At 38.8% G+C, this 24,676-nt stretch overlaps 2 protein-coding genes across 5 annotated transcripts in view; one reads left to right on the top strand and one right to left on the bottom strand.

Annotated features, from left to right (window-relative positions):
- Nucleotides 1-5,037, top strand: part of LOC103230677 (large ribosomal subunit protein uL11-like) — a 30,481-nt gene extending 25,444 nt beyond the window's left edge. For all 4 annotated transcript variants that reach the window (XR_005236182.2, XR_005236180.2, XR_012091300.1 and 1 more), the window contains 2 exons: nt 1,642-1,726; nt 4,570-5,037. The gene's annotated coding sequence lies outside the window, so the exon portion shown is untranslated. The remainder of the gene's footprint in view (nt 1-1,641; nt 1,727-4,569) is intronic.
- Nucleotides 5,038-7,747: 2,710 nt separating this feature from the next.
- Nucleotides 7,748-24,676, bottom strand: part of TMCO1 (transmembrane and coiled-coil domains 1) — a 40,029-nt gene continuing 23,100 nt past the window's right edge. The window contains exons 6-7 of the mRNA XM_007989695.3: nt 21,222-21,366; nt 7,748-8,427 (exon numbers count right to left, since the gene is read on the bottom strand). Of these exons, the coding sequence (XP_007987886.1) occupies nt 8,329-8,427; nt 21,222-21,366 (244 nt within the window). The 3' untranslated portion in view covers nt 7,748-8,328. The remainder of the gene's footprint in view (nt 8,428-21,221; nt 21,367-24,676) is intronic.

Raw genomic sequence — 24,676 nt, 5'->3', positions numbered from 1 at the left:
CTAGAGTCATTATAAATTAATGATTACAGGGGAAAAGAGAAAAACAAATTGTCAAATGGTTTCTTAGTGTATATAGAAAGGATATGAATCTAAATTTTTTGAACACTTCACTAATCAACTGTTTTTAGTAACGTTTCCTTATAATTTACAAAGGATCTTTACGTATATTATTCTCATTTCATTTTTGTAAGTTTTACGAGTATGCAGGCCATTGCAGGAATAATTGTTTTCTTTTGTGGAAACTGACGCTCACAGTAGCTACCAGTTGTAAGATTTCTGAGCAGATTTCTACTCAACTCACCTTTGTGTCCACAATGCCCGTAGCACAGGGTCTTGCACAGAGGTCATGCTTTAAATGTGCTTGGGGAATGGGTGAACGAATGTATGCAATTATATCATGATACAAATGTCAGGTTCTTGCACTTTCTGGTCTCCCAGAAAGTATATTTGAGAAAAGAAGTCATACTCTTTGCTAAAATGCCTTTCTGGAAAATTGGTTGGTCTTGATTATTTTCACCAAGTTATTCATTACTACAATATAGTCAAAATCTTAGATAAGTACACCACATCTAATTTAAAGTGGTCTTTGGTGCTTCAAACTTGACTTCACCCAAATTTCCTTATTCTTCAAGTTCCAAAGAGAACTTTTATTTTTTTTCCAATGGGTTGCTGCCTGCTGCAACCCATTAGTGAGTGGTAAAATTAGTGGATTATGACCAAATTTTTCGAAGAATGAAATAAAATATCAAAGTGCATATAAGAGGTAAGTATTGTTTCATGGGACTTCTATATCTGGGATGCAATAATAAAAATGTATTTCTTACTCTGGGGTTGTGGTCAAAAAAGTTTGAAGACCACTGCACTAAAGTATTGCCCCATTTTGCTTAAAAATGTAAAATTTTCTCTAGAATGGAACAATTTGTCACCAGATCAAGCTTTCAGACTTTTTCTACTTTCTTGATATGTATGACCTCTGTTTAAGATCCAATTGACCGTTCAGCAAATGGCTGAAATAGCTATAAACCCAAAAATCACTTTTGTATTTAAAAAAACATTATATTTAAGGATTCCTGAGAAGCCAGATGAATTTTGGAGCCAAATATAAGTTTCTGGGTTTTAAAATGTGCTTAGCCTCCATCTGCAGAAGGCCATTTGAAACTTGAAATATCATCTCTTAGTAGGCTTAAGTAGACTTACTTAAGAAGTTTATCCTCTTCCCGATTCATCTAGTGATGGTGTAATAATTTTTAAATTTCTTCTAAGATTCAAAAAGTCTTGTTAAAATATATTATTTAGACAATGAGAGTAATGTGGGAAAGCTTTGTCAAAAAATGGAATAGAGACAGTGATAATCATCTAAATGATACTCTGAAGACCCCGACTCGTCTTATGTAAAGACATTTTGAAGATCTTTTGCATGTAGGGTAACAGGTCCAGATAGGATTCAAGTTAAGCAGTTTTACGTTGTAGCCCCAATGGAGACAGCCCTACTGGGTGCTGCAGTAGAAAGAGTGTGGACCCTGAAAACTAAGGATCTGGGTTCTTCCTGGTTCTGTTACTTACTGGTGTATGATCTTGGATAAATCATGATTTGTCACCATAAAGTGGAAATAATAAAAAGATATCCTATCTCCCTCATAGGATTCCTGTGTTTGAAGAGCAAATGCCTTCAATATGCCAGGCATAGTATCAATTGCTTTACAGAATCCATCAAGAACACTATGAGGTAAAAACCTATTTATCTGACATGATTAGAACCAGCAATTTGTAGGTTAATCTAAAATGTTAATTACAGTTATGAAAAAATACATATACACATACTTTAGACATGTTTATTTTAACTTAAAACATACAAATATATACTTGTTCACTGTTGATGTAGGGCCAAGGCCTTTTCCTTGAGTATGAGTCTACTGATTGAAATACTGTTTTTTTTTCGGCATAAACCAAAATGAAACCCATCACCTCTGATTTCCAGTTTTGGTTTCTTTAAAGTGGAGCATGAATTAAAACATTAAGAAACAATGCTGAATCTTTCTAAATTTTTTGTTACTTTTATTAGTCTTTGTATTTCTCCAATGGCAATTATTTTTAGCAACTTTTTTTATTGTTATTCCAAGTCATTCAGCTTAATTTTCACAGAAGTAATCCTTCTTTTGTATTCATATTTCAAAACTTAACATATTTAGTCCATGTATTTAATTACAATAAGTAGGATAAATTATGTTACACAATTGACAGCTTATTTTTTGTATTTTTAGTAGAGATGGGGTTTCACTGTGTTGGCCAGGCTGGTCTCACTGTGTTGGCCAAGCATGGTTGACAGCGTTCAGTGTGATGTGGATGCTGGTCATCAAGCTTTTCACAGGGAACTGGGAGGATCCATCTGAAGACTCAGATAAGTGGAGATCAGATAAGGGAGCTTTGACTGAGTTATTAACTCCATTTTCCAGATGAGGCTATTGAAGCTTAGAAAGTTAATTGTCCATTTTTAAATGAATGACTCATATATGAAAGGCTCTAACAGAAATACAGGGAGGAGAAATCTAACTCAACCATGTAAAAGGTGATGCTAAGTAGGAAAAGTAGGAGAAGAAAATCAGGCAAATAAGAGAAAGTACATTTCAGTCTGAGAAAACAAAGGTAGTAAAATCCAAAAAGAACATGAAAGGCTGAGCACTGTGGCTCATGCCTGTAATCCTAGCACTTTGGGAGGCTGAGGTGGGAGGATCACTTGAGCCCAGGAGTTCAAGACCATCCTGGGCAACATAATGAGACCTCATCTCTATTTTAATAAAAATAAAAAGAACATGAAAAATGCAGAATTTAAGAAATCTGCTTAGCTAGAGGACAAGATATAGTGGGGCAGGCAGGCGTGGTGGCTTATACCTGTAATCCCAGCACTTTGGGAGGCGAAGGCGGGCAGATCATGAGGTCAGGAGATCGAGGAGACCATCCTGACTATCATGGTAAAACCCCGTTTCTACTAGAAATACAAAAATTAGCTGGGCATGGTGGTGGGCGCCTGTAGTCCCAGCTACTCGGGAGGCTGAGGCAGGCGAATCACTTGAACCCGGGAGGCGGAGGTTGCAGTGAGCCGAGATCACCTCACTGCACTCCAGCCTGGGTGACAGGGTGAGCCTCTGTCTCAAAAAAAAAAAAAAAAATCATTCCCACAGCAAGATGGAGGGTGAATTGGAGTCAGGAGAACTAGAATAAAGGAGACTACCTGGTAGGCTATTGCAGAAAAATTAAGGGGACAGTGATAAGGATCTGAGTCAGTGTTGGTGACATCCCCACATGGTATTCTCTTCCCAGTAGGTCTCCTCCCTTTAGCCAACAAGTGTGAAGTGTTAAGGGGGCAATGTCACTGCAGAGCATGTCCCTGCCAGCTCCACTATTAGCTAAAAATTAAATTGTTTCTAGTAACAATTTTACCTGCCCATCTTTTCACAAATTATGGGGCTTATGACTGGGGTTAAACCCATAAGACAAGTGTTAATCTCTGCTTTATAGCTTAAATATGCTTTTTTGTGCAAAGCCTAGAACCCCATCAAAATGCTATATAAGGTAAAAGAGAAATCTCTAAAAGTTGGAAACAAATGTAAATGTATATTCTGCTGGCAATAACCTTAAAGAAATCATTCCAGATAACTTGAAATCTCAGTATTTGGACTGTGAACTCACAGTGTGCTATACCTTACACAATCTTCCCTGTCCTCTACCCCACAAAAACAAAACTTAACCTATTTTCATTAACTATATTGTTGGTAATGTTTATGTTAATATTCTGAGACTTCTGAGTGTATATTCTTAGCTTACACTAATGAATAATTGTGTAATATTCTAATTATATCAGCCGGGTGCCGCAAATTGGAATTCTCAGTATAGTTTGATAAAGGAGACACAGACCAAAGAAATTAAGTAAAAATTCTGTAGCCCTGAGTATCAGTATAACTTCATGCTGTATTTTATATTAAAACAACAACAAATAATATCGATGTTAGTCCACAGAAAGGCCTAGAAACCTAAAAACCCAGTCTCAACATTCCTAGTGCTCTGATCGCAGTCGCCAAATGCCATTTTCCAGTAAAGAGGAAACAAGCCTCTTTGGAGAAATTGTTTTCAAGTCATGCAGGAAATACACAAGATGAGCCTTAGAACATCTTGTTATATCACTTAGCAAGGATGCTACCAATGACAATGAGGGGCATGCAAATAGACTCAGGAGCCAAATGAAAGAGGCTCTCACTGGCCAAAAATGGGCCAATTTGAGCATTCATAAGAGAAATAGCTTCAGTGGACTGAAGTACACCAAATATATTTAAATGCATGAATAGATAATTACACACACATTAATTATTCACTATTGGAGGATATTAATAAACAACTCATTATTTTGAAGACCAAGGAGTTAAGCATTTATTCTTAATTTTCTCCCAAAACGTAGATGAGGGGAAGTTTCTATCTACAGGCATTTTAGGTCATAAATGAAGGAATACTAGAACTAGAATACCATCGTTTTTAATACCTCATTAATTAATAGATCAAAAACTGCTCACATTACAGAGACAACCAATAGTATGAAAAAACCAGCATGCAATCACCAAAATCCAAACTAAGAAAAACTCTACAAAGTGAACAACACTTCTTCAACAAATATATTGCAAGAGGGCAGAGAGATGCTGATAAACCAGTAAGTGAGTGAACCCAAACCTGCAGCTTCAGCATCACCTGGGAATTTGTGAACAACACTTCTTCAACAAATATATTGCAAGAGGGCAGAGAGATGCTGATAAACCAGTAAGTGAGTGAACCCAAACCTGCAGCTTCAGCATCACCTGGGAATTTGTTAGAGATGCAAATTCCCAGACTCCACAGCAGACTTACAGATCACCACATCTGGAGTGGGGCCCAGCAGTTTGTATTTGAACAAGGCTCTAGTGATTCTGATACACTCTAGTTTGAGGACCACAACAATAGAAGAAATGTAGGATGCATATCAGCCAGCTGCAATATTCAGTACCTTATTTGGTTCCTTGTTCCAAAAAACTGCCAAAACTTTTTACATCTATAGACAACATATAATATTAAGAAATTGTCCATTTTCTTAGGTGTAAAAATGGTATTAAGATTATACATATTTTTTAAAGCCCTAAAATACTTACAGATGATAAGATTTGCTTCCAAATAATACAGAAAGGGCAAAAGCAGGTGCGGTTACAGATGACACAAATTAGCTAGGAGCCAATAATTGTCAAAGGTGGAGGATGGGTTACCTAGGTGTTCTTTATTCATTCCTCTCTCTCTCTCTCTCTCTCTCTATATATATATATATATATATATATATATATATAAAATAGTATATTTTTGAGATTTTTTTATTCTAAAATTTTTTTAAAACTCAAACCAGAATAAATTAAAACAAAAGATTGTGACTTAAGCAGAATTAATCCGAAAGAAGAGAAAGTATATAGTACTTTTACTTAAAGGGCAGTATTGAAATACATAAAATAAGTATAAATAGTCTGAAAAAAACCTACTCCATACTAGTTTGTGGCAAAATGCTTTTGTTTAAGAAGTAAGGGAGATCTAGATGCTCTATCAATTGTCTGATGTCATTTTAAATAACTGGCCCCATTGGAGAGAATGACTTACCTGGGAAGAAAGAGGTCCAGTCTGGTCAAGGGCATATGAATACCTACACATATTTGTTTTCCAATTTCCAAACTAGCTTAGCTTTTAGAATGTAACCTGTTAATAAACTCAGGTTTACCATCATTTTTAAAAGTTTACCACTTTAGCATATTATGATTGCAACCTGAGTAGACTAATGCAGATATTAGTAACGGCTGTTTTTTTTCCCCTAGACAGGAGACAATCCATCTCTTACATAGGGAAAATAACCAAATTATGTGTTATGAGAGAGGTTCAGAGGCCTGTCTTGAAATGTCATCTCCAGTGATCTGGTGATGCTGTGGACCTAGAGTGTCATCCAAATAACTAGTCTTGAAATTTCTTCAGGACAAGAAATTTTTAAAAAACGAATTGTGAGGCTACAGTAGCCCTTAATAACTCCTTAAATTTAATTGTTGTGACAGGTTTACTTCCTCTGTAATATATCTTTGTTATTGTGCTTTTAAGAATAGAGTGAATATTCATAAGCAGAATAGTTCAGAAAAAAATTTAAAAGAATTTTTTAATGATATAGGGTGAATAGATGTAATCTCTCCTTTTTAACTTCTCCCTCTTATTTATTCTTTAGCATGGAAACATAATTTGTATATGAAAACCTGGTCCATAAGAAATCTGATTAGAAAGCACCAACTTCAAAGCCTCAGGGTATGAGTGATAGAGTGTGCTATACATTCTCACTTTAAAAAGGTGATGGCAGAATTCTGAGGATGGTTTCATGTTTTATTTTAGATATTTCGTATTTGTCATTATTGTTATTATAAGCATAATTTTCTTCATTATCATTCAAATTATTAATTTGCTTAGAGTGGTCAATGATATGGAGAAAAGACCATTAAAAGTCATCACCATCCATTATCAGACATCATTCTGATAAAAGTAGTCTCAAAATAGGGACTTCTGTTCCCTTTCATCTGCTTTGAGCTCCTGCTGTGTTCCCACCCATGTTGACTACTTTGTAAAAAGGAGAAAAAAAAAGACAAAGTCCAACTTTAGAGAGCTCTAGTTGAGGAGATGAGGTGATGAGAAGAGAATCACCACATACCTATGAGGAGGCTGCAATAGAGAGCTTGACAGCCTGGACTGTTCGGCTTTACACTGGTTGAATTCCAATCCTGACTGCCACTCAATAGCTCTGTGATGCGGAGCAAGTTACTAACCTCCCCTGCCCCAGTTTCCTCATCTGGTAAATGAAAGTAAGAACAGTAATTACCTTGTAGAGTTGTCTTGGGATAATCCTTAACTTAGATAATCCATAAAACACTCAAATTTATCCATATATACATCCATATATTTTATTTCTCTGTTGACCACTGTTTCTTGTATCCCTTACCTTTGCCTTGGGCAGACTCTTCTTTTTTGTCCTTGAAATATAACCTTTAATAATTCAATTCTCTTAGTTTTATATGTCTAAACATGTCTTTATTTTGCCTCCAATATTGTGCATAAAATTCTAAGTTGACACTTATTTTCCTCAGCACTTTGAAGATATTTTTCCACTGTCTTCTGGACTTTACAGTGCTGATAAGAAAGAAGCTTACTGCTGGTTTAACAATGATTGCTTTGAAAATTATGTATTTTTTTCTTACTGGTAGAATACTCACATTTAAGTAGACATTTGATGAATGTGCATATTTATTGATAAGACTCCACACAGGACTCCTAATTCCATAGATTATAGGGGAGGATCATGGTACAAACATCCTCCTCCTTTATGAAGGGGCATGGCAGAAACTGAAGGCTATTGTGACTAAAAGGAAGCTCTGCAAGATTAATAACATATAACCATAACCTTGCCTCCAAGGGGGATCTAAGAGTGTCCCCACAAGAATCTGAGAGACTGTAAGAGGATATGAAGAGAACAGCTGAGGACCCTTATTTTTATTTATTTATTTATATTTAATTTTTTTTTCAGACATCAGTGTTACTTGCCAAGACCCTCATTTTTAAACTCCCACGAGTTATTACGTTCCTTTCCACTCTTGCTTTCCAATTCCTACACTAGGACAAGTCTGTATTTTGAGTATATGAGTCAAGTATGGCAAAAACTACAGTACTTTAAAAACTTTTATTTTAGTCCTTCCTGGCCCATGCTAAAACTTACATCTAGAAATATGGCAAAACAAAATGAAACAGATCTCTCCTTGTACATAAAATAGCTAAAAATTTGGCCTCTTTATTGATCTTATGTCATATATTTGGCTTGAAACAAAACAACAACAAAACAAACAGTTACAATTAAGGGTTATACAAACTAAATTTTTCTTCTAAATCTCTAAAGGCGCTTAGAGAGCAACTCGCAGGGCATACACAGGGCCTTGAGAGTCGGTCCCACAGAAAATACTTAGGTAAATGAAACAAGAAGGATGCTATTTGGTTTTCATTACATAAACATCACCTGAACTTAACTAATCAATCCACTTATTTGATAAAAATCATCTAGGACCAAAAGCACTATCAAGTTTGCTGGGTGCCATTTTCACTCTAATCATACCCAAAAGGCCTAGAAATAATTCGAAACTAGAAAGAGGCCCAAGTAGTAAGGCTACCTGTGGCTCTTGCTGAAAAACATTTGCCAGTCTGATGTGCGTGTGTCTAGAAAGAATGATAGAAAATAAAGAGTTCTGCTTGAGTTCAGGAGAACTTCCCAGAAGGAGGTGGTGGGCCAAGAAATCCACCTGCCTGCTTGGTGGCGGCTCGTGAAGGGGCAAGGCCGAGAATCTTCTGAATGTTCTGTGAAGAAAACAGAGTAAGGATAGGGTTTTAATATCAAATATACAGAAGATGTATTTTATGTAGCTCTCAGGCAAAGGAAACTCATATAGATTAAAGGTATCATTATGACCTGCAATAGGATGATTATCACTATGTTAATTTTAAAAAGGCCTACAATGTAATGGAAATCACAGAACAGTAAAAGCCTTCCTTACCTGATGAGACCTTGGTCTACTAATGAAAGGGGTTGATTTTTTTCAAGCAGACAATGATAAAAGGAGATAATCTTTTTAACAAGAAGCATATGAAGAATATTCATTAGCTATTTCTTATGGGCATTTTCTTTGAGTATGGATCTGCTGGCTGGATTTGTCATTACTGCACTGTCTATAATTTTCAGTTTCGGCCAGGTGTGGTGGCTCACGCCTGTAATACCAGCACTTTGGGAGGCCAAGGCAGGTAGATCACTTGAGGCCAGGAGTTCAAGACCAGCTTGGACAGGATGGTAAAACCCCATCTATACTAAAAACACAAAATAATTAGCTGAGTGTTGTGGCGTACGCCTGTAGTCCCAGCTACTCGGGAGGGTGAGGCATGAGAGTCCCTTGAACCCAGGAGGAAAGGCTGCATGAGCCAAGATTGCACCACTGTACTCCAGCCTGGGCAGCAGAGTGAGATTCTGTCTAAAAAATCAGTTTCAGTTTCTTTACAGTGTTGAAAGTACTTAGAAACCTGCAAAGCACTCTGAGTTCAGAATTCTCTTAAATTTTCAGCACCCCCCATCTTTTTCCATTGTTTCATTTACATCTAATGCAATTTTTTAAGAAACTCACTTTTATTCAGTTTTTTAAAATGTATTTCGTTCTCATAATAGTGTTTTGGTTTTTTTTTTTTTTTTGAGGCGGAGTCTCACTCTGTCATCCAGGCTAGAGTGCAGTGGCGCGATCTCGGCTCACAGTAACCTCTGCCTCCTGGGTCAAGCGATTCTCCCTGCCTCAGCCTCCTGAGTAGCTGGGATTACAGGCGCCTGCCACCATGCCCAGCTAATTTTTGTATTTTTTTTTAGTAGAGATGGGGTTTCATCTCTACTAAAGTTCAATTGGCCAGGCTGGTCTTGAACTCTTGACCTCAGGTGATCTGCCTGCCTCAGCCTCCTAAAGTGCTGGGATTACAGGCGTGAGCCACCATGCCTGGCCAAAACCCCTCCCCCCTCCCCCGCTTTTTTTTTTTTAAGATGGAGTCTGGCTCTTGTCGCCCAGGCTGGGGTGCAATGGCATGATCTCAGCTCACTGCGACCTCCGCCTCCCGGGTTCAAGCAATTCTCCTGCCCCAGCCTCCCAAGTAGCTGGGATTACAGGCATGCACCACCACGCCCAGCTGATTTTTGTATTTTTAGTAAAGACAAGGTTTCACCATATCGGCCAGGCTGGTCTCAAACTCCTGACCTCAAGTGATCCGCCCGCCTCAGCCTCCCAAAGTGCTGGGATTATGGGCATGAGCTACTGCGTCCAGCCAATGTAGCGTTTTATAAGAGGAAAAAAACCTTAGAGATCCTGATTATTCTTGCCCAATTCCTTCATTTTATATCTGAAGAAACTAAAACTCAGAAAGGTATGATGGATGGCTTATCCAGAATTACAAAGCTAAATTAAGAGCACAGTTAGAATTTAAACCTATTGTGTTTTGACCCTAAATCTAATGGATTCTCTTACACAGTAGTTTCTATGTTAAAGTTTTGCTCTTCAGAACAAACTCCATTCTGTGGTAGGCAGGTTTACATGCACTAAACTATTCATCCAGTAGTTACTGAGTACCTACTGGATACTATGAGAATATCCATACCCAGGCTTCTCTGCAAGCATACACACCCTCAATCCTTCATCATGAAGAATGATGACTATTATGGATAAGAGTGTGTATTGAGGTAACACTGTTAGAATACAACAGAATGTTTAAATATGGAGGACATAACTTTAAGGACTCATCTAAATTATATTTACCATAAAATATTTCAATACATACATTCCACAATACTATAGCTCATGCTTTGACATCTGAAACAGGTGAAGAAAAAAATCAATCGTTAGTACATTAGGATATTTCTCCTTAGTAAAGATGGAAAATGATGTGACTTTGTATTTCTTTTTCTGAGACGTGGTTTTGCTCTGTCACCCAGGCTGCAGTGCAGTGGTGTGGTCACAGCTCATTGCAACCTCCACTTCCCGGGCTCAAGCATTCTTCCCACCTCAGCCTTCCGAGGAGCTGGGACTATAGGCATGCCACCATACCCAGTTAATTTTTGTATTTTTAGTAGAGTCGGGGTTTTGCCATGTTGGCCACGCTGGTCTCAAACTCTTGGGCTCCAGTGATCCGCTCACCTCAGCCTCCCAAAGTGCTAGGATTATCGGGTTGGGCCACCATGCCTGGTCTACTTTGCATTATCTTTTTTTTTTTTTTTTTTTTTTTTTTTGAGGCAGAGTCTCACTCTGTTGCCAGGCTGGAGTGCAGTGGTGCGATCTTGGCTCACTGCAACCTCCGCCTCCCGGGTTCAAGCGATCCTCCTGCCTCAGCCTCCCAAGTAGCAGGCGTGCACCACCATGCCCAGCTAATTTTTTGTGTTTTTAGTAGAGACAGGGTTTCACTATGTTGGCCAGGATAGTCTCGATCTCTTGACTTCGTGGTCCACCCGTCTCGGCCTCCCAAAGTGCTGGGATTACAGGTGTGAGCCACCATACCCGGCCTACATTACTTTTATAATAAAAATAGCTCCTTAAAGCTCACCTCCAAAAAACCCATTACACAAAGCAGTAAAAAGACCAAATGATGTCACTAATTTGCAATTTCTTTAGTTAATTAATAAGTATTTCCTGAGCACCTACAATGTATTTAGCACTAAACTAGGCATTAAGGGAAATTGCTTTAAAGATAAAATTTGAAATAGTAAGACATACAGAATTAGCTGCTGATAAACATATTTGTCTAGTTAACAAATACAGTAATATAGCCTAGAAAAAATACACAAGGGATTCTTGCTCAGTTATTCTGAAGGGTCAAATAGATGAGTCCTTATAACTTTAGAGATTAAAAACCAACATAAAAATGTTGGATGCCCTTTATAGGTTTACTGTGATTTAAAGAAGATGATTAAAAAAATAAAAAATAAATAATATTTTGAAGAAATGAGAAACTGAACTGGTAGTCTGTTGAATTTCATTTACTAACTCAAAATATTTAAATGACTACTGAGGGTAAGCCACTGCTCTAGACGGGAATATCTCAAATAGCAACAGCAGCAACAAAAAAGTGTTAAAAATGAGACACCTCAGTAGCCACAGTCAAAGTACATGGAAATTCAGGCAACTCTATACTTTCCTTTCCTTGTGGCTCTTGCCACAGACCCATTTTGGGAACACTAAATTAAATGTATCGGTGTTACATTACGCAAGTATTTGTATTTTAACACAAACGCTCTGCATTTACTGCATGAAATTTTATCCTTTAGTGAAATTCTAAACTAATCTGTTTAAATTCCTATAGTCTCACAGGTGAAACCTAGGTCTTCTATTTTTCTCAGATAGATTTCCCCTGCTTTCCCATCAGTAAAATCTTTGTAGGAACTAAGTGATGGTCTCAAGATGCAAGAGCCACAGGTAAAAGGACCAGAGGTCACTAACATCTCTATAGTAGTAACATCCTACATTTCTACACACTTTAAAGTTTGCAAACAGTTCTAAGGACTAGATAGTAGTCCTTAGTTATCCCTGCTGTTGAGATGAGAAAGTTGATGTAGGGAGAGGTTACAAGTCAGAAAGTGAACTGATACAACTCAAAGTGCAGTTTTCCTTTATTAAGCCACCCCTCTGTAACAGACTGTTACCTTAGGAATAAGAAAGTCACATAAAGAAGTAAAAAAAAAAAAAAAAGGAATAAAAAATCGTGTAACAGGCCTATTTTTTTAAAATCACAATTATGTTGTTAAATGAACAAATGCTTTCTCTCTCTCTATATATATATATATACACACATACACATAAACATACACACACACACATATATGTGTATACCCATGCACATATAAAATATAGTTGCTATGCAAAAAACCCATAGAATGTACAATGCAAAGAATGGACCCTAATATAAACTATGGATTTGGGGGTAATAATGATATGTCAGCGTAGATTAATCAATAATAACAAATGTACCACTCTGGTGGAGAAAGTTGATAGAGGGGTGTGCTATGCATATGTGGGGGCAAGGCATATATGTGAAATCTCTGTACCTTCCACTCAATTTTGCTGTGAACCTAAAACTGTTCTAAAAAATAAGGTCTATAAAAAGGAATATAAAGTATTTAAGAATATATAGTAAGATAATAGTTGTATTAATAATAGTTGTATACTTTTTCTCATACCTTGCCTTGCCCAACTTTTTGAAATACTGCTAAGTGGAATACTTTTAAAATAAAGAAAAATATTCTTGTGGGTGCTATTTTAAAGTGAAGGTCATAGTATGAAGCGAAAAAAAAAGAATAACAACAATAATAAAGGTTAACAGTTCCTGAGTACTTACACTCTGCAAGGCATTGTTCTAAGCACTTTATATGTATGTTCTCATTTAAATCCTCACAACTTAATGAAGTGGACATTATTATCCTTGCATGCAGATAAGAAAAATAAGATACCAACTATCAGGCTGTAATTCAATAAATACTCACTGAATATCACACTGTACAACAGGCACTTTTGTAAATATTATCTCATTACATCTTTCAACAATCTCATCCATTAAACTTAACCTGACTGCTTTCCTATAATCTCTCAATTTTTCTTTCTTTCTTGAGGTCAAGTTTTCAGGCCTTGTTAATTAGCAATATCTAGTTTAGAAATATGCATTTAGGCCAGGACTGGTAGCTCACGCCTGTAATCCCAGCACTTTGGGACGTCAAGGCGGGTGGATCATCTGGGGTCAGGAGTTCGAGACCAGCCTGGCCAACATGATGAAACCTATCTCTACATGCGCCTGTAATCCTAGCTACTTGGGAGGCTGAGGCTGGAGACTCATTTGAAACCCAGGAGGCAGAGGTTGTAGGAGATCGTGCCACTGCACTCCAACCTGGGTGACAGAGCAAGACTCCATCTCAAAACAAACAAACAAAAAAAAGAAATATGCATTTAGCTAAAAGTTAGGCGTTTTAATATATAATAAAGATGCTATGAAAGAAAATACAAATGCAAAATATAGTAAGATGCAATCAAGTTTTGGAAAAATATAAAACAATTATTTTGAATTCCTGTCCAGTCCTGTGTAACAGGGTAACAAATGAAGAGTGTATACCCAGAAGAGAAAAACAAAGGAAAAACATCTTCCTGTAATTGTGTCTTCTATTGGCAGGAAAACCAGAAAAATACCACCACAGGATTTGTGTTCTTTCCTCTTTACAAAGATTAAGAACCAGTGATCAAGAAAAGGAAGTTGTTGGTTGTTAACTGGATATTTTGGGACGACTCAGGTCAATGGCGATAAACACATTCTGTGAAATGTCATTCCTTAGTCATTTAGCTAAAATAACACACCTATGGCAATCCTCAGTTCACTCTGTTAGTTTCTCTGACATCTGGCAACCAGTCTTCACTTCCAATTAATCACAATATCTCATTAATTCCCGTAATATGATCTTTACTGTATCAACAAAGCTCTGTATAAAATCTAATCACCTCAAAACGACCCTTTTCAATATCACCAGGGCTCTCACATTATATCTAACTAGACTATTTCAGAAAAATAATGTAGAGCTTAAATATTTACTAAAAAAAACCCGACAGTACAAGCTTGATATCACTGAAATATTATTGGGTTAGCAATCAGAAAACTTGGGTTATAGTGCTGACAAACTAGACAATAAAACAACAGGAATGATCTTTTCATTTTACCAAGTGTCAATTTCCTTACTGTTAAAAAAAGAGGGTTGATTAGATCAATCATTTTCAGACCCTTAAAGCCTTTAACAACTCTTTTATTTTTTAACTTTTAAAATAAATTTCTATTCTTTTTTTTTTTTTTGAGATGAAGTCTCACTTTGTCGTCCAGGCTGGAGTGCAGTGGTGCGATCTCGGCTCACCGCAACCTCCACCTCCCGAGTTCAAGCAATTCTCTTCCTCAGCCTTCCGAGTAGCTGGGATTACAGGCGCCTGCCACCATGCCCGGCTAATTTTGTATTTTTAGTAGAGACAAGGTTTCACCATCTTGGCCAGGCTAGTCTTGAACTTCCGACCTCATGATTCACCTGCCTCCACCTCCCAAAGTGCTGGGATTACAGGTGTGAGCCACCGCACTCGGCCCATCTTTTTTTTTTTTTTTTTTTGCACACAATTCACAGAGATTAAAAGAAGCTTTTTGAAAAATAAAATGTGATGTAAAAAAGCCCAATACAGAAAACAAATAAAATAAGGTAGAAAACTGAAGCTCCCTTCTGGGTCCTTCTTAACTATATTACAAAGTAGAAATAAACATTCTGAAAGGTAAGCACATCAAATCTGCACTAGAGTAATGTCACTTCCTTTGTAATGATGAATGAATATTTTCTGTCTTAGGTTGACCAAAGGCCCTCTGTAATAAAGGTCTTTTCTGCTGGGGTCAGGGGATTAAATGACAATCTCTTTCTCTCCCTCTCACTTCCTCCTTCCTTTCCTCTTTCTCTTTCTCCCCTATCTTTCCAATGAAAATGTCCCTAGATCTCTTTTAGCTCCTTCTTTGAGGATCAATCAAAGAGAATATTCTGAATTTTAGTTTAGTGCAGAGACAAAATGTTTTATTTTTTGGAAATCTCATAATGGAGGGAATAACCCCAGTCAGCACTGTGAAGATTGTCTAAAACTCAGAATAAACTACAGTCTTACTGGTTCGAAGAACCAAAAAGCAAGGTTCAGGAAAACCACAGCTACTGAAAATAGAGAAAGAATCCTGGAAAACAGAGAGACAACGAAACAGGAGCCTCAAATTTTGCGTATAAACTCTGCCCCCAAATCTCTGCTTAATTTTTTTTTTTTTTTTTGAGACAGAATCTTGCTGTCACCCAGGCTGGAGTGCAGTGGCGCAAACTCAGCTCACTGCAACCTCTGCCTCCCAGTTTCAAGCGATTCTCATGCCTCAGCCTCCTGAGTAGCTGGGATTACAGACGTGCACCACCAAGCCCGGCTAATTTTTGTATTTTTGGTAGAGATGGGGTTTCACCATGTTGGCAATGTTGATCTCGAACTCCTGACCTCAAGTGATCTACCCACCTCGGCCTCCCAAAATGCTGAGATTACAGGCATGAGCCACTGCGCCTGGCTCTGCTTAATTTTTAAACTACTTGCAAGGCAGCCTATAAGCAGCCCAGTTAAGACTAAAATAACTGACCTGAGACTTCAGCTGCCATCTACCACAAAGGAGAGTTTGGAGTTTGAGTGCTGCTATGGTTTGAATGTTCGTGTCCCTTACAAATGCATATGTTGAATCCAAACTACCAAGGTGTTAGAAGGTGGAGCCTTTGGGAGGTGATTAGGTCACGAGGGTTCTGCCCTCTTTAATGGGATTAATGTCCTCTTTAAAAAAAGGTACCAGAGAGCTGCCCTGTGCCTTCCACCATGTGAGGATGCAGACAGAAGGCACTCTCTATGAAGCAGGCAGGAAACAGGCACTCACCAGACACTGAATTTGCCTTGATTTTGGACTTCCCAGCCTCTGGAAGAGTAAGAAATCAATTTCTATTGTTTGTGGTATTTTGTTACAGTAGCCGTAATAGACTAAGACAAATGCCAGGTTAACTGCCTGCCTAAACAAAAATATCAACACTTCTTCCAAAGAATAAAAGAATCCAGAATCTCTTCAACCTATCATTTACATTATCCAGGATGTGATCCAAAATTACTAGATATATCAAGAAACTGGAAAATATACTGTTACTTAAGAGAACAGGCTGGGCGCGGGGGCTTACGCCTGTAATCCCAGCACTTTGGGAGGCCGAGGCAGGTGGATCACCTGAGGTCAGGTATTTGAGATCAGCCAGCCTGACCAACATGGTAAAACCTGGTCTCCACTAAAAATACAAAATTAGCCTGGCATGGTGGCGGGCACCTGCAGTCTCAGCTACTCAGGAGGCTGAGACAGGAGAATCACTTGAACTGGGAGGTCAAGGTTGCAGTGAGCTGAGATCGTGCCACTGCACTCCAGCCTGGGCGAGAAGAGGAAGACTCCATCTCAAAAAAAAAAAAAAAAAAAAAAGAACAGGCAATGGAGTCCAAATTCCAAATGCTGGAATTAGCACAAAAGGTTTTTTTGTTTTGTTTTCCAGACAGGGTTTCGTTCTGCCACCCAGGCAGGAATGCAAAGGCGTGATCACAGCTTACCTCAAACCTGACCTCCAGGGCTCAAGCAATCCTCCCACTTAAGCCTCCATAGCCCAGCAGCTGGGACTACAGGTACATGCCACTGTGCCCGGCTAATTTTTGTATTTTTTGTAGAGACGAGATTTTGCCCTGTTATCACTTGGGCTCAAGTGAGCCCCCTGCCTCAGCTTCCTAAATGCTGAACAGGCATGAGCCACCACACCCAGCGTAGCAGACAAGGTTTTTAAAGCAGCTAAATAATTATGGACATAAAATATGGCTCATAATATATTAACAAACAAGAAATCTCAGGAAGAATGCCAAATAAAGCAAAAATTCTGAAACTGAAAAATATAATACCTAAAATTCAAAAATTGTTGGGTGGGCTTAGGGTTAACACAGATTAGAGGAGTCTATGAACTTGAAGACAGATCAACAGAAACTATCCCATCTGAAGAACAGAAAAAAACAAGAGTAAAAAAAATTCAATGTAGCTTCAGTGTTCTGTTGGATAATACCAAAAATGACTAATATATAAGCAACTGGTGTTCCAGAAGAAGAAGAGAGAGAGAATGAGGCAGAAAATAGTTAAAGAAATAATGATTGAAATTTCCCTACATTTAATGAAAACTGTAAGTCTTAGCAGGAAAAACTTTTAAAAAATACCCTAGGCACATCATAGTCAAATTTCTGAGAACCAATCTCAAAGAGAAAATCTGAAAGTAGCTAGAGAAAAGTGACATTACTTACGAGGACACAAAGATATGAAGAACTTTTCAGAAACAATGGAGGCCAGAAAATAGGAGAAAGGCACTTAAAATGCTTAAAGGTTAAAACAAACAAAAAAGCCAACCCAGAATTCTATCTCCAGTGAAAATATCCTTCAAGAATGAAGATAAAATAAAGATATTTTCAGATAAATGAAGAGTAAGAGAATTTGTCACCAGCACACTTATACTATGAAAAGCACAAGAAAGAAAAATGAAATTGCTTCATGCTATATCGTAAGGTAAAGATTCGGGCAATCCTTCTCAGTGACAAGGTTCACTTCCTGTTACATCTCACCAACAGCTCTAGATTCAGTAGTCCCTAGATCCATTACAAACGTTCATGCCTCCATGTTTCCTATGCCAAGAACACTTAAGAATGGAAAGCTGCCAGGTGCTTAGCACTTTGGGAGGCCCAGGTGGGTGGATCACCTGAGGTCAGGAGTTCAGACCAGCCTGGCCAACATGGCGAAACCCTGTCTCTATTAAAAATGCAAAAATTAGCCAGGTGTGATGGTGGGAGCCTGTAATCCCAGCTACTCAGGAGGCTGAGGCAGGAGAATCACTTGAACCTAGGAGGCAGAGGTTTCAGTGAGCCGAGATCGAGCCATTGCACTCCAGCCTGGGTGACAGAGTGACATTCTGTCTCACAACAACAACAAAAATAAACTCAGAATTGCTCTTTGTTGCTTAAAGTGAAATATATACATTGTGGTTTTTTTATTTTATTTATTTATTTATTTATTTTGAGACAGTCTCGCTCTGTCGCCCAGGCTGGAGTGCAGTGGCACGATCTCGGCTCCCTGCAAGCTCTGCCTCCAGGTTCACACCATTCTCCTGCCTCAGTCTCCCAAGTACCTAGGACTACAGGCGCCCGCCACTACACCTGGCTAATTTTTTTTTGGTATTTTTTTAGTAGAGACAGGGTTTCACAGTGTTAGCCAGGATGGTCTCAATCTCCTGACCTCATGATCCACCCACCTCGGCCTCCCAAAGTGCTGGGATTACAGGTGTGAGCCACCGCGCCTGGCGCGTTACATCATGTTTTATTAAGGTATCAACCCAAGCCACAATTTTAAAATTTGAGACTTAACAAATTAAAGAGCAATATTCCACAGAGATCATAGGATCTGTGCTAAACCAAGAGAGATCTGTGTTGTCATTACCTTAGCTTTCACTAGGATAAACTCCTGCTATGGTCTGAATGTGTCCCTGAAAAGTTCATGTGGTGGAAGTTTAATCCCTCTGCCCTCATGAATAGATTAATGTCATCATCACGGGAGTGGGTTCCTTATCACGAGTGGCTTTGCTATAAAAGTGAGCTCTCTCTGGTTCTCGCTTTTGCCCTCTCACCATGTGATGTCCTCTACCACGTTATGATGCAGCAGGAAGGCCCTCAGCAGATGCCAGCACCATGCTCTTGGACTTCCTGCAGAACTGTGAGCTAAATTGTCTTTATAAATTAGCCAGGCTGTGGTATACTGTTACAGCAACAGAAAATGAGCTAAGGCAGCTCTATTACAGAGGCCATTTCAAAAATTTAAGTATATACCTCAGCTAAGCAAGAGTACAACTTATTGGTGGACATAATCATTTAGCTATTCAACAAACACTTCAAACTCAGCGTGTCTTCTAACCAACATACTCTTCTTTCTTCTATTCCCAACCTCTTAGTGCAACTAGTCCCCATTTGGTCACCAAATCAGAAACCTGAAAGTCATCTTAGTTCTTCCTTTCTCCTTCATATTAAATCAGTAAGTTCAGCTGGTTTCCCCTTCTATTTATTTCTCAATCTTATCCCATCCTTTTCATCCCTCTCTTCACTGTTATAGTTTATAACATAATGATTTTTTGCTAGACTATTATAATAGTCTTTGGTATTTCTGTATTTTAGTCATGCTCCTCTTATAGCTAACCTTCACAATGCAGTAAGTGCCAGAAAATATGTGCCAGAAAAGGAAGCCTTGAAACTTGATTGCATTTAAAAAGAAGAAGAGGGAGGCATTCAGAAATAAGGAAAAACAGAAGCAAAAAGTACATCTGAGTGAGTGTAACATGAAAACTATTAAGCAAGCCAGAATGGGCAAAGTGCTGTATTTGTGGGGATATGATGGGATATGAATTGAGAAAAAATATTAAGCAACACAATGACAAAGATCTTGGTGAGCCATGAACTATAATTCAATTTCCCATTGATTCTCACATGCCAGGGTGATAATGGTTTGAATCTGTGTCCCCACCCAAATCTTATGTCAAATTGTGTGGTTTAGCACCATCCCCCTTGGTACTGTTCTTGTGATAGTGAGTTCTCACGAGATCTGGTTGTTTAAAAGTGTGTAGTATCTCCCTCCTCTCTCTCTTGTTCCTACTCTGGCCATGTGACATGCCTGCTCCCCTTCTGCATTCCTCCATGATTCTAAGTTTCCTGAGACCTCCCCAGAAGTTGAGCAGATGCTAGCATCATGCTTCCTGTACCAGCCTGCAGAGCCATAAGCCAATTAAACCTCTTGTCTTTATAAATTACCCAGTCTCAGGTATTTCTTTATAGCTATGCAAGAACAAACTAATACACAGGGCAACAAAAACTCTTCTGCCACAGACAGTATTCAGAAGGAGGGGAGAAAAAGAGAATCACTTGTGTAACAAATACTGAAAATGTTATGTTCCTATTTACTGCATGTGCAAACCTTTCCACTACAAAGCCTGCCAAATGGCAGTATGTTCAGAAACTGAATAATGCCTTAAAATAAAGAATTATTCAGCCAGAGACCTTAATTATCTTTTTTTTTTTTTTTTTTTTGAGACAGGGTCTCACTCTGCTGCCCAGACTAAAGTCCAGTGATGTAATCAAGTCTCACTGCAAGCTCAAATTCCCAGGCTTTTGTGACCTTCCCACCTTGGGTAGCTGGGACTACAGGCACATGCCACCATACCCAGCTAATTGTTAAATTTTTTGTAGAGATGGAGTCTCATAATGTTGCCTAGGCTGGTCTCAAATTCCTGAGCTCAAGTGATCCTCACGCCTCAGCCTACCAAAGTGCTGGAATTACAGGCATGAGCCACAGCACCCCGCCACCCTTTCACTTTCATAGTTCCATCTCAAAAGCCACTTCATTCTCTAAACCTTTCTGCCTGAACCTTTCCCCACTAATCGAATGTTATAGCTCTCTTACGGGCCTTCATAACCCTTTTACTTCCTTAGTTCTCACTCTTTTTCACTATGAATGTCAAATTACCAAGTTGGCCAAATGTAAATTCTATAACCTAAACTTTCTCTCTACTGCGAATAACCTAGAATTATCACATTGTTAAACTTACTTGTGCTCCTGAGCTGCTAAACGGTGCTGGTATATAATGAAGAAATGATTCTGGGAAGACCAAACTCACTCTCTACTTTTGTAGCTTTAGGCAGTTGTAATAAAGAAGGAGCCTGAGAGCTCTAAGAATGGGATGTGGAATCCATGTTTGGTTTTATCCCTGCTTCTCATCCCTAAGGATCAGTCATCTAGACCTACAGCCATTTAAAATGGCTTTTGGAAGATACACTGAAATTCTAAAATGAGCAACTGAAAGAACTCAGTAACAATGAGTAAACATTTCTAGTATTATAAAAGTAAAAGCTAATTGGTATGACAGCAAGGAAAAATATACATATTAAATGGTAGATGTGATCACTCACCTGTCGAATCGACATAGTACAGAGAATATACAGGAAAATGAAGGAACAGTCTGTGGTGTCGTCGCCCAGCAGATTTCGATGAGACAGTCCTTGGATGTAAGAAAGAGGGGTAAAAGGAAGCTTTGCCACCACTCTACCATCAAATCTAAAAGAAAAAAAAACCCAAAGAATTGTTATTTTTGGAAGACTGACAAGTTTCTTACTTCTAAAGAAGAATCTGGGACAGAAATAGAGCTTTAAGTCTCTGATCTCTGAAAAACAAAGAGAGGGTGACATGATAAAAATACACATGAACCTGATGTGCCACGATGTAAGGAAGAGCCTAGATTATTCTCATAAATTTTTTCTTAAATTAGTGATTCTCAATTCTTTTGGTATCAAGACCCCTTTATATACTGACAAATTATTTAGGACCCTAAAAACTTTGCATTTATGTAGCCTATAGTTATTAATATTTACTGTATTAGAAATTAAAAATGAGAAATGTTTAATATTTATTTACATTTTTTGAGACAGAGTCTTGCTGTGTCGCCCAGACTGGAGTGCAGTGGTACAATCTCAGCTCACTGGAACCTTCGCCTCCCGGGTTCAAGTGATTCTCCTGCCTCAGCCTCCCAAGTAGCTGGGATTACAGGTGTGTGCCACCATGCCTGGCTAATTTTTGTATTTTTAGTCAAGATGGGGATTCACCATTTTGGCCAGGCTGGTCTCCAACTCCTGACCTCAGGCGATCTGCCTGCCTTGGCCTCCCAAAGTGCTGGGATTACAGGCGTAAGCCACCGCCTCTGGCCAGAAAATCTTTTATATCTTGTAAGTCATTTAATTATATGAAGTTGAACATGCATGAGACCTTAAACCAGCAGCAAATCTGAGAAAACTTCTGATAGTTGTTTGTTTGTTTTTTTTTTTGTGATGGAGTCTCGCTCTGTCACCCAGGCCAGAGTGCAGTGGCACCATCTCAGCAAACTGCAACCTCCGCCTCCTGGTTCAAGCGATTCTCCTGCCTCAGCCTCCCGAGTAGCTGGGATTACAGGCGTGCACCATCACACCCAGCTAATTTTTGTATTTGTAGTAGAGACGGGGTTTCACGATATTGGCCTTGATGGTCTTGATCTCTTGACCTCGTGATCTGCCCACCTCAGCCTCCCAAAGTGCTACAGGAATAGAAGTTTGTTATAAGGAACAGAAATTGGTGTCTAGGATAATAAAGAAAAAAATTGGGAAGAGAAAAAGGAAGGTGCAAAGAAAGAGATGATTTACAATAGGTGGATTATTTCTTTAAGTGTACTTACTCTGTGACTCCAGAGGGTAGGACCACTGCTCACGAGTACAGATATAGGGAGGCATATTTTGGCCCAATAAAAGGAATTATTTTCAAACTCTAAAAACTACTCAATAAAAGTACTAGTTATCTCAGAAACCACTAAGCTCTTCATTGTTGGAAATAAAGGATGACAAATTATCTGCTAGAGACATTACTGATAAGCTTTCTGTATTGGGAGAGAAGTTATGTGTTAAATGACTTTTAAGATCTCTTTCAGGCCGGGCGCGGTGGCTCACACCTGTAATTCCAGCACTTTGGGAGGCTGAGGCAGGCAGATCACCTGAAGTCAGAAGTTCGAGACCAGCTGACCAACACGGAGAAACCTTATCTCTACCAAAAATACAAAATTAGCCAGGCATGGTGGTGCATGCCTGTAACCCCAGCTACTCAGGAGGCTAAAGCAGGAGAATCACTTGAACCTGGGAGGCGGAGGTTGGGGTGAGCCGAGATAGCGCCATTGCACTCCAGGCTGGGCAACAAGAGCCCAACTCTGTCTCAAAAAAAAAAAAAAAAACTCTTTCAATTCTAAAGTCCTGTTATTTCAACTTTATGTAAATGATTCAGGAAGAGATGCCAGAAAGAACAATGAGAAATAAGTAGCTATATCTAGTCCTTTTTCTGGCAATCTGGGAGTTCAAGTCCTTCCCTTCTTAATCTAACCTTAGATTTTTTTCCTGAAAGCATCTGCCAGCTGTTAACAAATTTTACGAGTGTAAGGTTATTTTTGTTTGTTTCAAACAGGGTCTCGCTCTGTTTGAAGCTGCAAAGCAGTGGTGCAATCATAGCTTACTGCAGCCTTGACCTCCTGGGCTCAAAGAATTCTCCTGCCTCAGCCTCCCAAAAGGGTGAGATTACAGAGGCATATCACCATGCCCGGCTACTTTTTTTTTTTTTTTTTGTAGAGCTGTGGTCTTCCTATGTTGCCCAGGCTGGTCTCAAACTCCTGGCTTCAAGTGATCTTCCTGCCTCAGCCTCCCAAATTGCTGAGATTATAGGAATGAGCCACTACTCCTGGCTTACACAATCTTTTAGTATCCCTTATAGTCTTCGCCAGGCGTGGTGGCTCATGTCTCATAAACCCAGCACTTTGAGAGGCCGAGGCGGGAGGATCACTTAAAGCCCTATGAGTTCGAGACCAGTCTGGGCAACATGGCGAAACCCTATCTCTACCAAAAAAAAAAAAATTAGCCAGATGTCGTGGTGCATGTCTGTAGTCCCAGCTACTCAGGAGGCTGAGGTGGGCGGATCACTTGAGCCCAGCAGGTTGAGGCTGCAGTGAATAGTGACCACACCACTGCACTCCAGCCTGGATGACAGAGCAAGATCTGGTCTCAAAAAGAGATGATCAAAGTTAAACTTGGAGAAATTATGTTAAAGACTGAATAACTTTTGTTCAATAAAATCAAAACATGTATTAGACTTTTAATTTCATATGCCAGTTTATAAAAATAGATATACAGCCTTTAACTTCTAGGTGCTGACAATCTAAGACACAATATTTTTTAAAAATGTACAGGGTACAAAGACCAGAACAAAAACATGAATACAGCACTAATATTGGTAAAATATATTATGTGAACCTCCACTAGTTTGGGAAAACAAAACAAGCAAATAAAAAGCTATTGTTTGCCAGCGTTCTGAATAAGAATGTTGACGAAAATAATATACATAAAAACGAAAAAATAAGGCTGGGAGCAGTGGCTCATACCTGTAATCCCAGCACTTTTGGAGGTGAGGCGGGTGGATCATGAGGTCAAGAATTTGAGACCAGCCTGGCCAATATGGTGGAACCCCCTCTGTACTAAAAATATAAAAATTAGCCAGGCGTGGTGGCACGTGCCTGTAGTCCCAGCTACTTGGGAGGCTGAGGCAGAAGAATTGCTTGAACGCGGGAGGCAGAGGTTGTAGTGAGCTGAGATTGTGCTACTGCACTCCAGCCTGGGCGACAGAGATAGACTCCGTCTCAAAAAAAAAAAAACCAGAAAAAAAAAATAGCCTTCTTTCCTGCCAACATATCCTTTTATAAGAAACCTGATTATAATGAAACTTTCATATAATTTTTCTCCTTGAAGATACTCTACTTGACTTCTTTGACTTATATAGCTTGGAAGACCTATATCTCTCTCTCTCT

The sequence above is a fragment of the Chlorocebus sabaeus genome, chromosome 25, assembly GCF_047675955.1.
Source record: "Chlorocebus sabaeus isolate Y175 chromosome 25, mChlSab1.0.hap1, whole genome shotgun sequence".
NCBI classification, from domain to species: Eukaryota; Metazoa; Chordata; class Mammalia; order Primates; family Cercopithecidae; genus Chlorocebus; species Chlorocebus sabaeus.
The sequence above is the reverse complement of the archived record's forward strand: the minus strand, read 5'-3'. Positions and strand labels throughout refer to the sequence as shown.